The 12,064-nt window shown below is 57.2% G+C and overlaps 2 protein-coding genes across 2 annotated transcripts in view; both read left to right on the top strand.

The window, feature by feature from the left end:
* The window catches only part of ATP5MJ (ATP synthase membrane subunit j), a 425,762-nt gene that overhangs the window by 135,496 nt on the left and 278,202 nt on the right, over positions 1-12,064 (top strand). The window lies entirely within an intron of this gene.
* TMEM179 (transmembrane protein 179) lies at positions 862-8,295 on the top strand. Its single transcript, XM_049790368.1, has 4 exons — positions 862-1,170; positions 5,854-5,991; positions 7,230-7,308; positions 7,823-8,295. The coding sequence occupies exons 1-4, from the start codon at positions 866-868 to the stop codon at positions 7,985-7,987; spliced, it is 687 nt and encodes a 228-aa protein (XP_049646325.1). The 5' UTR covers positions 862-865; the 3' UTR covers positions 7,988-8,295.

Below are 12,064 nucleotides of genomic sequence, written 5' to 3' on the forward strand. Positions count from 1 at the left end.
GGGGGGGGGGGGGGGTAGGGGCCTGGATCACGAGGCTTCTGTAAATCTATTTAGTAGTTTCCTAGGGTTTGACTTTGAAAATAAGCGTCTACCACTCAGACAGACAAGACGGTTCTCTCTGCGTGAGCAGCCTACATGCCGGTGCCGAGTCAGCGCTTCTGCAGGCGTGACACGAGGCTCTCCAGGCTTGGGGGACTGGACGGACGTGCCTGGGCTCCGAGGGAACTGGAAAAGGCATCAATCCTATTAATTAATGCACCAGCAGGTTCTCCTCGGTGCGGGATGTCTTAATGAGCGGCCCGGGGCATCCGCTGTTTGTCTTACAAACATCGCCCTGGATACCGCTTGTCTGGGCCACCTGACAGATGTCCCCGCTGAGGGCAGGGCACGGGAGGGGTCACCGGGCACACGCACTCCGCCCCCGTGGAGACCCCAGATCCTCCCTCTCCTGCAAGGGGTGCACGACATCCCCGTCCGAAAGCCTCGCGCGAAGCCGTCGCCTGACCTGGGCATGACGGCCACCCCCGGCTTAAGGGTGGTCCAGGGACACGGCGTGGGCCTGCGAGGTCCTCACGGGCGGCTCAAAGCGCCAAGGGCACCGAGTCGACGTCTGGTCCGCCCCCGCGGGGGCCTCCGCGCCGCTGCCCCGCACGCCAAGAGCTGGCCACGGTGCTGACCGCCGCGCGCCCGCCTTGCGCCGCCGCCGCCGCGCGCGCGTCCCGGGCGGGGCGCGCACCAGCCGCCACTGCGCAGCCTCGGGAGCCGCTCTTCGGCCCGGTCCGGTCCGGTCCGCTCCAGCCCAGGCCCCGGCGCCCCCGCCGCCTGCAGCCCCCCGCGCCCCGCGTGTCCCCGCGCCCCCCGCGCCATGCCGCTGGACAGCCTGGCCCTGGCGCAGTGCGTGTGCTACGTGCTGGCCTTCGTCTCCAGCTTCGTGGCGGTGGTGCCGCTGTCCGAGAACGGCCAGGACTTCGGCGGCCGCTGCCTGCTCTTCACCGACGGGCTGTGGCTGAGCGCCAACCTGTCGGTCCAGGGCCGCGAGCGCTTCACCGTGCAGGAGTGGGGCTCGCCCGCCGCCTGCCGCTTCGGCCTGCTCGCCGGCCTCCTGTCGCTGCTGCTGGCGGCCGCGCACGCCTGGCGCGCGCTCTTCTCGCTCTGCAAGGGCCACGACGGGTAAGTGGGGCCGCCGCGCCCGGGACAGGACGCCGCTATTCGCAGCGACTGCCCGCCCGGCCCGGCCCTCGGCCTGTCCCCAAAGCGCGCTCGCAGCGGCTGGCTCCTTCCCGGCTTGGCCAGGCCCGGCCCGACCAGGATCCCCCAGGGCTCCGCCCGCGCGCCCCTTTCCCGTCAGCACCGCGGACAGGTCGCAGCCCCTGGGCTCCCCGCAGCTCGGCTCCGATCCGGGTGGAGTGACAGGCCTACCCAGGGGCAGGCGCCGAGTAGCGGGCACCCAAGGGAAGGCCTCCCTGGCCTGGGCTGCAGCTGGACCTGAGACAGAGCCGGGCCTCGCGTCCTGGGAGCTCAACGCCAGGCCTGGGCAGGAGCCTCTGTGCCAGAGCCGCTTCCCTCCCCCCGAAGGTCTCAACACCCCCAGCCATGATCCACCCCAGAACTGCCCAGACGTGTGCAGGGCTCTCCATGGTCCCTGCATCATTTTTTTTGTTTGTTTGGTTTTGTTTTTGGGCCACACCCGGCGGTGCTCAGGGGTTACTCCTGGCTGTCTGCTCAGAAATAGCTCCTGGCAGGCACGGGGGACCCTATGGGACACCGGGATTCGAACCAACCACCTTGGGTCCTGGATCGGCTGCTTGCAAGGCAAAGGCCGCTGTGCTATCTCTCCGGGCCCAGGTCCCTGCATCTTTGATGGCACTTTCAGAGCCTTCACATTGAGAGGAGTAGTGCATCAGGGGCTTCGGAGCTTACTCTGGGAAGGAGTTGGGAGGTAATCGGGTCCTAGCTCTTGGGGGGGGGCTACGGTGGTGAGACCTCACCACTTGCTGAGGGGTGAGGGGGCTGATGCAGTCAAAGCAACCGAATGGCCGTTGAGAGACTCTGCTCACCCTCTGGAGGCAGCTGTGTTGGGCTGGTGTGGACCAGGCGAATGTAGACCGCTACAGGTGTGGGCAGAACTGAGTGTGGGCAGATACGGGTATAGATAGATGCAGAACAGAAAGATGCGAGTTTATATAGATGCGGGAATGGACAGATGTGGGTATAGAAAGCTGCAGGTATAGACAGATGTGGGTATAGACAGATACAAGTTTAGACAGATGGGAGTTTAGATAGATGCAGGAATGGACAGATGCGAGTATACATAGATGTGGGTCCTCAAACTTTTTAAACAGGGGGCCAGTTCACTGTCCTTCAGACTGTTGGAGGGCCAGATTATAGTAAAAACAAAAATTATGAACAAATTCCTATGCACACTGCATATATCTTATTTAGAAGTGAAGAAACAAAATGGGAACAAATACAACATGTGGCCCATGGGCCGTAGTTTGAGGACCAATGGGGCAAATACAAGTATAGACAGATGTCGGTATAGACAGTTGGTGCTGTAGGTGTGGCCGGGGGCAAGTGTGGGTGGAGGAGGGTATGGATGTATGTAGGTGTGGTAGGTTGGGGCATGGGGAGTGCTGGGATGGGCAGGCAAGCACCCCTGAGGTGGCTCCCTGCTTCCTGTCCCCCTCCCTAGTTAGGCACCATCTCTCTACCCAGCCCCTCCGACCTACCTCTCATGTCTGTGCAGGCAGGCTGAGTTCTGGGCTAGTTCCCACTCACTCTTTCCCAGGCCCTTGCTCTCAGAGTCTGGCTGGAGGCCTGGCTGGGGTCCGCAGCACCAGATCCAAGTGCAGATATCCTCTGGAGGGCCCCAGCACACTCAGATATGGGGTGTCCCCTACCAGGTGGGTTCCAGGGTCCCACTGGCTACCAGGCTCCCTCTTATCACCAAGCCTAGTGTTATCCCCAGTGTCCCTATGCAGTAGGAGGGAGCAGGAGAGTCTCGGGATGAGAGGCGGGGATAGGGAGAGTGAGTGGAGGGGAATCTACAGGAAGGATAAGTGGGGGCCCAGGTCTGTCTGAACTGAGGGCCGGTGCAGGTTCCAGTGTGTCCATGTGGTGAGGGGTGAGGTAGTTGGATACACCTTCCTGGGGCTGCCCTGACTCAGGCCTGGGCCTGAGTCTCCTTGAATGAGTGTGAGTGTGTTGTATGTGTGAGTATATGTGAGAATGTGTATGTATGTATATATATGTGTGTGTGTGTAAGTGTAAGTGTGTGTATGTGTATATGTGTGTGAGAGTGTGTGTTAGTGTATGTGAATGTGTGTGAGTGTGTGCATGAGGGAGGGTATTGGGCTCCACTTCTGCCCCAGGTGACAGTAAACCTTGGGATGCAGGGACCCTTGGCAGTGTCTGCAGGCATGGTCAGCACCCCACTTTAAGAGGGGACAAGACAGCAGGTGAGACGGGGTCCGAGGCTCTGAGGGGCAGGGGTGGGGCTTGCAGCTCCCAGGCAGGCCTCCCAGCATAAGGGGCTTTGGAGCTCAGGGCCGTATGGGTGCAATTGTGTATGTGTGTGTAAGGGTCCTGTAAGGGTCCTTGTGGGTGGGTGCATAGTGGGGTCTCATTGGACCATCTGACCCAGAAAGTGAGGCCAGCCAGGCACTGGATGTCATCCAGCTGTGACCCCGCATGCCTGTCCAAGTGGCCTCACTTGCGGCCATGTCTGGGACAAGGAGCAGCCATCTGCTGCCCACGGCCAGCATCACCATGGAGACCGCACGTGGCTAATGATTTCCTGGCTGGAGGGGGCTAGAGGAGAGGAGAGAGGATGGAGAGGGAGGATGGAAGGAGGAGTGAGGAGCGGGTCCCCACAAAGGACCCGCCTGACTGCTTCTTCCCTCCCTTAACTGGGAGAGGTCAGGGACAGTGTCCCATCATGAGATCAGGGGATGTAAGCCCTGCCCAGAGATAGGAGGTGACATCTTGAAATCTCAAATCTCAAAGATGGGGCTATACTCTGCCCCTACAAATTCCTGCTCTATGAATCTGAGGGGTTAGCAGGCCAATGAGATCCTAGCTGGACATGGGGGGCTCAGGTGAAGGGGCTGTAAGGAGAAGGCATGTGAAGGGGGCCATATAGACAGGACTCTAGAGGCCTTGACATCCCAGAAGAGGCACCACCACCCACCTGTCTGTACCTGTCCAGGGAGGGTCAGTGTCCTGGGCAGGACATGGGAACAGGGACAGGGAAGGTAGCACCTTTGTGGAACAACACACGGGGATCCTAAGCCACAAGGGGAGACTGGTGTGGTAGTAGGGTGTGGGGATTGTGGTAGGGTGAGGCGTTGTTTAAATTAAATTAAAGTGTCCTAGAGTTGGTGTGGTGATGGTGAGGCCTTTTTTGGCTCAGCTCATCTTCTGCAGCCTCTAGAGCCTGGCGGGTCTGATGGTTGCAGGGTGATGCAGAGAAATTCACAAAGCAGTCAGATGAAGTTCCAGGAGCCAGCCAGCTTTATTTCACAGTCCTAAGTGCTATCTACATGTCCTTACATGGCTTCTATGCTAAGCCTTTTCCTAGCAGCTCCTTCTCTGCTCCTTCTCTGGCTCTCTCTGCCTGTTTCCCTGTCAGCTGCTCCTCAGGCTTCGTTGCTGACTGACTCCCCTTTGCTGTCTCTGCGGATTCTCCTTGTTGGTTTTCTCTGCTGATTCCGATTCTGATTCTCATTCTCTCTCTAACTCTCCTTCTTATTCCCTCTTTCCCCCAAATAGATTCTTCTTCCCACCCATGCCAGGTGTGGGCGGTTTGATCCTTCAGGGATAAGTAAGAAATTGGGGGCGGGGATACCCACAGTGAGGATTTGTTGTGGCAGGGTGTGTGGTGTGAGCAGAGACTTATGATGTGGGTGGGGACTGTATGTTGGGTCAGAGTGTGAGACTGGGCAGGTGTGCCAGGCTGGAGCTCTGTTTCTTCCTTGCCTGTCTCCACTGCAGAGGCAGAGCTTGCACTATGCAGCCCCCTGCAGAGGTGGGCCCGTCAGAAAAGGCTGCAACCACCTTGGCCAGTGGCCCCCAGCCCAGGACCCTGTTCATCCCACACAGTGGCCCTTTCTCCAGGAGCCCGCATGGGCACAACCCCCTCTCCTGTTGGTTTTTTGCCATGGCCAGACTTAGGGGCCTTAAGGCCAAGGGTTGGGGTGTCAGTCGCTGTGAACTGCCCACAGAGCCAATTCAGCTCTTAGATTTGTGACTCACATGGCATCTCTTCTGGGGTCCCTGGGGTCCCCCACAGAAGCCCCAGCCCAGCCTGTACCTGGTGCAGAACCATAGTGCTCAGGTGAGAAACCCCACACATCACTGGAGTGGCTTGGGAGTGCAGCCCCCGCAAGCTGCCCTGCTCTTTTGGCTTTAGTGAGAACCTCTGGGCCAAGGTCTTTTAAGGAGGCCAATGTCACTGGCGCAGAACCAGTGCCCTGGAGCCTGCCTGGCTCCCCTGGGGAGCAGTACATGGTCTGGGCAGCCGGCAGTGTGAGGGTAACTTGGAAGCTCAGGCATGTGTGAGGGGTGAGACTCATGGCAGGGATGGGCAGCACCTTTACCCTGCCCAGCCCTGGTCTGTTCCAGCTACTGTCCCCCAGCAGGGCCTGGTAGGGTCCTGGTGCTTGGAGCCATGGAGGCAGCATGAAGAGTGGGTCTAAGATAGGAGTGGTGGTGGGCGTGGGGCAGCCCTGAGGGTCGTGGTGGGGGAGAGGGACCCCCCTGAGCGTGGGGGAGGGACAGAGCCCAGGGTCCTGTGTGAGGCTGGGACCACCCTGGGTCTGCTGGGTGCCCTCCCTCATAGCCCCTCCTCCACAGCTCAGTCCTGGGTGCCTTCGTGAGCCTGTTGGTGAGCGCCTTGGTAGTGTTCCTGGTCTTCATCGCCAGCACCATCGTGAGCGTGGGTTTCACCATGTGGTGTGACGCTGTTACTGAGAAGGGCACAGTGGCCCACAGGTGAGCTGGGCCCCACCCACTCACCCACACATGGGAATGCAGCCTCAGCCCCCAAGAGCACCTGGGGTTATGTGGGGTGGGGAAGTCTGGCCCTGCTTCTCACGCCCTTCAGAGCTGCCCTGGCAGAGGAGGTTGGCCTCGAGCCCAGAGTGTGCTGGGTGGTAACCGTCCTGGACCCTCGGTAGATGCTGTGGGTGGAGGCCCAGGACGGGCTTGGGAACTGTCCCTTGGAGCTGGGCGCCCACTGCAGCGCTGGGTGGGATTAGGCCAGTCCCTGGGTGCTGGTGTCCCTCTGTCCGGCCAGGCTTTGGTGGTCTGTGAGTTTGTCAGCTCTGCAGTGAAGATTCCTGCTACCTTCACCGGGGTTGCCTGAGCAGGGCAAGGTGGGGAGGATGAGAACCGCCAAAAGTGGTGTTCGCACTCACCTGTAGTCCCTGTCATTTTTTTTAATATAATTTTTATTTTGATCATAGTAGCTTACATATTGTTGACAATAATATTTTAGGTACATATTTACATAAAATCAGGGGGGATTCCCATCACCAAATTGTCCTCCCTACACCTCCGTTTTTGTCGTACCTCCCATTTCCTCTTCCCTCACCCCCAGGGCGGCTAGAATATGTGGTCCCCTCTGTATCTAACCTACTACTTAGTAGTCTTGCACCTGTTTGGTCTTGATGCCTCCCTTAGTTCCCCCTCTAACTGGAGACAGGACTAGCTAGTTCAAGTTGCGTGGTTTTGCCTGAAAAAGAGAAAAGTAATAAACTGGGGTAAGAGTCTAATACCCCAAAAATGGGCGGAATCCTTCTAGAGGCTCTCATCATCGATTTGGGAGATGAAGGAGAAAAAGAAGGTGAAACAATCCACCAGTACCAAAAGAAGTGTCAAATATTCAGTGAGGACTCCAGTTATATCGATAAGCACCACAAAAAACAAACAAAAAACAAAACAAGACAAACAAACAAAAACAAACAAAAAATACGCCATGGTCTTGAAATAAGAAACATGGCATAGCACATAACGAAAGAAAAGAAAGGGAGAGAAAAAAATAAGTATAACTGGGGACAACAATTTCAATAATCGCACCCAAACAGAGAAATCGACCAAAATAGATAGGTAAATAAAAATAATAATAATAATAATAAATGAAGGTAAAAAATATATAAAAATAACCAAGGTTTTGTGCTTTTTGTATTTTTGTTTTTTCCCTCCTAAACATCCCCTGTCTTATACTCCAGCTGCAAAGAGCTCCAGGATACGGACTTGGAGCTGAATGCGGACAACTCTGCCTTCTACGACCAGTTTTCCATTGCCCAGGTAAGCGGGCGTCCGATCCCTGGGGATTCCGGGTGAGTGGTGCCTTCCAGGACGGGGTTTGCAGGGTGGGCGGCAGGACTTGTCTAGCGGGCCACATCTTCGCTCCAATGGGCATGGCTTGCAGAGCGGGCGTGGCTTCACAAGTGAGTGGGGCTTACCGAGTGGGCGGGACTTGCCAAGTGGGTGATGGGTGGGGCTCGCTGAGTGGGCATGGCTACCCCGTGTGCCTTTCCAGGCAGAAGGGAGGCCTGAACAGATAAGAGACCTTTGAGTATTGGACACTTATCTGTGGCCCGCACTGCCCCTCACTTCAGACTAGCAGATGAAGGTGGTGCTAGGTTAGGGAGACAGGTCAGTTGAGTCCCATGTTGTGGGAGTAGGCTGGAAGGCTTCCTGGAGAGTGTTGAAGGGGTTGGGAAGGAGCAGGAGCAAAATTGTGGGAGGGAGGAGGATACATGAGGCTGTGGGGCACTGGCTGGGCTGGGCGCCCCTGACTAGCCCTGTCCCTTCGCAGTTTGGCCTGTGGGCAGCGTGGCTGGCCTGGCTGGCCCTGACGGTGCTGGCGTTCCTGAGGGTGTACCGAAGCCATCGGCAGGAGGACCTGCTTGACAGCCTGGTGCTTGAGAAGGAGCTGCTCCTGGGCCGGCCCTTCCAGGAGGAGAAAAGCGCCATCATCTAGGCCCCGCACCTGTCCTGCTCACATGCTGCCCCACTGAGCCTGCCAAGGGCCATCCAGGCATGGACCTGTAGGGTACAGGGGCAGGCCTGGGCACACCTCTGAGCAGCAGCCGGCCAGCCCCTCCCAGCTGCATGACCCCCAGTGACTCTGTGACCCATCTCGGTCCTGACACAGCCCTGCCCCTCAGTGCCCAGGACTGCCTGTCCCCGCCATCCCTGCTGAGCCACCCTCCCTGGCCTCAGCATTGGGATACAGAGACTGTGGTGGGGGCAGTTGGGGGTGCCTATGTGAGGGTGTCTCCAGGGTGCCATGTGCCATGTGCCATGTCCCTTCTGTAGGCCATTGGGATAGCACTTTCCAAGTCTCACCCCTGGGTCTTGGCAGCCTGGGCTGCTTGGGGCAGGAATCTCAAGGGTCCCCTGGGAGTTGCCAGGGGCTTCCCAGTCAATGCCCTCAGACCATGGGGAGATTTGCCATGGTGGGTCCCTCCATGACACTGAAGCTCCCACCCCCGCTGAACCCAACTGCTGGCAACTCTCTGCCTGAGTACGTGGCCTTCTGTGCGTCACAATAAATCCGCTAGCACAAGCGCTCTGACCTCCTCCATGTTTGGGGGCCATCTCCCCCCCCCCCAACTCCTAGAGGGTGTCTCAGATGTCAGGTGTATCCCCACCCAACGGATCATGAACCAGCCCCCCTTGGGAAGATCAGGCAGGGGGCCTGCCTCGATGCCTCACTTTCCCCATCTGGACTGGGTGTGATGAAAAGCTGCAAAGAGCAGCTATCTTGGAAACAGGAAATAGCCCTTGCCCTTGCACTGGGCCCCGCCATCCCAAGTCATAATGCTATAAACAGGATTCCAGGCCCATCACGCCAATTCTAAAACTGGAAATAGCCTCTCAGTTCTAAAGCTAGAAACAGGCCCCCCAGGGCCCCCTGTCACCCTGACTCCTGAAGTTGGCAGATATTCAGAGATTGTGGCCGGGGCTCACCTGTTGCCCAGCAGCCCCCTCTCCACTGAACAGCTTCATCCCTGGGGACCCTCTGCGACCCTGTGTATGTCCCAGACCTTACAAGCCGCCCTGCCTGGTCAGAGGGTGGTGGCTTCCAGTGGGAACTGGCCCACATGTGTGTTCTTTAGTGGGCCAGTCTGATCAGTGCATGGGTCCCAATTTATATTTATTTATATTTATATATTTATGGCACCCCAATAGGTGCCCCAATCTAGTTATGCCACAGGAGGGGCTCTAAGTGGGGTGGATAGTGGCCATTTCTTGCATCCCAGTCGCTGCTAAGCCCTGTGGACAGGTTGGAGCATTTGGAACCCCAACATCTCCCACAGCTGATTGTGGGGGTTCCTAGTCCACTGGGGGTCAAAACTGAGAGTCACAGGTCTGTGGGGCTCAGGTGCAGGGTTCCACATCCCTGCCCAGGTCCCCACATCCCTGCCTGGCCCCACATTTCTGCTCTGGCCCTGCACTTCTTTTTTTTTTGTTTTGTTTTTTTGGGTCACACGGGCAGTGCTCAGGGGTTACTCCTGGCTCTATGCTCAGAAATCGCCCCTGGTGATTTGGCTTGGGGGGTAGGGTGGGGTGGGGACTATATGGGATGTCTGGATTCGAATCACCGACCTCTGCAGCCTTACCTCCATGCTATCTCTCCGGCTCCGACCCTGCACTTCTTTTTAGGGCCCTCTGCTGATGCCCCACTGAGCAGGGACCCACTCTTGGCACAGGATCCTGGCCATGATGCTTGGGAAGAATGTGAGGTAGGGCTTGTAATGGGACCCCTGGAACCCCTAATAGTCAGATACGCTGCCACATGGAACAGAGGGGCTAGGGGTGGTTAGGAACCTCAGGTTGGGGGACTGTGAGAGGGGCCGGCTGTCTGGTGACTCTTCCTGGGGGCCTGATGCCCCTACAATGTAGAGCCTGAGCCCCAGGATGCCCTGGAGGGCCCTTCCCAGAGCCTCACCCCCTCAACCAGGACAAACCTCTGATGGGCCCCACCCCAGTCTCTGAGGCAAAGAAAGGGCCCAGGGCCTTGCCTACCTCTGGAGCCCAGTGTGTGGGATCTTGGTCCCCATTGTCCCAAGCCTCACCTGCCCCTTCCCAGCCTCATGCTGTGGTCAAGCACCACACCATGCTGCTATTTGGACTTGGTTCTGTGGGGTCAGAGCTTTTGTGGGGAGCAGATACCCTTGCTGTGGACACACTGTAGTCCGTGCTTTGGACCAGGGTTGGTTGGAGCCTGGCCCCCAACCACTTCCACTTCTAGCCCAGGAGGAGTGAGGTTGCAGGAGGGCAGTCACTTCAGATTTCTGGGCCCCTCCCCCACTTGTCCCCAATGACCTTCAGAAAGGAGCTGGACACGCCATGAACGTCTTATCACAGATGCCCAGGCTCATTCACTTCCTCTAAAAGGAGCACTTTTCTCCCTTCGTTGTGTTAGGTTTGATTGCAAACAGGTTCATAGGACAGTGAATGGCCAGAGGAATGTGGAGACTTTGGGCTTGGGGCGTTCTGGAATGATGTCTGGGAAGTGGGCTCCAGTTATGGGCACAGCAGCCTGAGCAAGGGATCCTCAAGGCTGGAGCCTTAGCTGCTTTTGCTAGCTGTGTCCAGATGTGGGCCTTGCCCTGAGCAGACCAACTAGGGAGGGGCCTGAGCAGTGTTGTGAGAAGACTGTGCACATGTGTATAACACAGCCAACATCACACATGTGAATGTACACACAAAACCCATGCAACATGCACCTCATAGCATTTGCTAATATGTAGCATTTCTGTACTGTAAGAGTACATGAACAGAGACATAGCGTGTGAGCACACATGGGAGCATTCTCATGTGGTGTGTAGCATGTCCACATATGAACAACACACCTGTAGTGTGAGCATATATGGGAACATTCAAACATGATGATGCATAGCATGTCTTCACATGAGAGTGTAACCTAAGCATGTGTGTTCAGGTCTGACATGTGAAACACCACACTCGGGCATGTCCCTGTGGGCTCTCATACCTGTGAGTGCACAGGATTATGTGCCATATGTTCCCATATGGGTGACATGTGTGTGCATGTGACAGTGAGCACTGTGACAGCACGTGAACACGTATGGTATTTGTGTCCCTGCATGGCAGGTGGCAGCTTGGAGGCTGTTCTGTGCTATGACATGTCGCTGTGACATGTCCCTGTCTTCCACTGAACTTCCTGTGGGATTAGCGTGTGGGGGGGGTATTTTAATATCAAGGAGAGCCTGGGATGGAGCCAGACAAGGGTGCACCAGGTCCATCTCCACAGAGTGGCTTCGCTGTCCCATTGGCTCCCCCCTCAGCCCCTTGGTGCCTCTGCAGGAGTCTGAGGTTGATTGAAGGCCTTGGGTTCTGCCTTTGTTCCACAAAGCGGTGGGTCCCTTCAGTTCAGCGTCTGTGCGCAGAGGGGAGATCAGCTCCTTGTGAGGTGCTGCATTGGGGAACCTCAAAGTGCTGGTGGAGTTGCCCAAGAGCCAGATACAGGCAGATGAAGGGGGCCTGTGACCGGGGAGGGGCTGCGGGCAGGAGAGCCTGGGCTCCTGCAGGGGTGAGGCTTGGACAGGCTTGTCATGGGGACAGCTTCAGTCCCTGTATGAGTTGGCTAACTCCCCGTGCTCAGCCCTGTCCCACCGGAGTCAGTTGTGATCTTGGGGCTGAATCAGGTTCTGTATCTGCAGTCTGGATCTGCTGGTACTCTGGGTCAGGGAAAGCTGGGCATTTCCTGTGCTTCCTGCTGCCCCCTGCACCTCTGTTCTGCCACTGCAGGGCTGCGGATCCACCCACAGCTGCATCCCTGCTGCTCCCGTGTGACTTCTTCCCTCACCTCTTATGCCTAGACCTCATGGTCTCCAGCTAGTGGCCTCTGCAGTGCAGGGGGCCACTCTTAGTTGTTTCTGTCTCTTTCATCATGACCTGGGAGCTGTCTCTGTCCCCCAGTCCCCTGCCATTTGTGGTTCAGGCTCCCAAATTAGCATCTCAGTCTCCCTCTGGCCTGTCACATAAACAAACATGTGCAAACACATGTGCACACAGACACCCATGTCCC

The sequence above is a fragment of the Suncus etruscus genome, chromosome 17 (assembly GCF_024139225.1).
Source record: "Suncus etruscus isolate mSunEtr1 chromosome 17, mSunEtr1.pri.cur, whole genome shotgun sequence".
NCBI lineage: Eukaryota > Metazoa > Chordata > Mammalia > Eulipotyphla > Soricidae > Suncus > Suncus etruscus.

What these genes read in the sequence shown, in the direction of transcription:
- TMEM179 (XM_049790368.1), top strand. Translation starts at nt 866, where the DNA reads ATGCCGCTGGACAGCCTGGCCCTGGCGCAGTGCGTGTGCTACGTGCTG. An exon ending in CTCTGCAAGGGCCACGACGG is followed by an intron (nt 1,171 to 5,853) that starts GTAAGTGGGGCC and finishes CCTCCTCCACAG; the next exon opens with CTCAGTCCTGGGTGCCTTCG. An exon ending in ACCAGTTTTCCATTGCCCAG is followed by an intron (nt 7,309 to 7,822) that starts GTAAGCGGGCGT and finishes GTCCCTTCGCAG; the next exon opens with TTTGGCCTGTGGGCAGCGTG.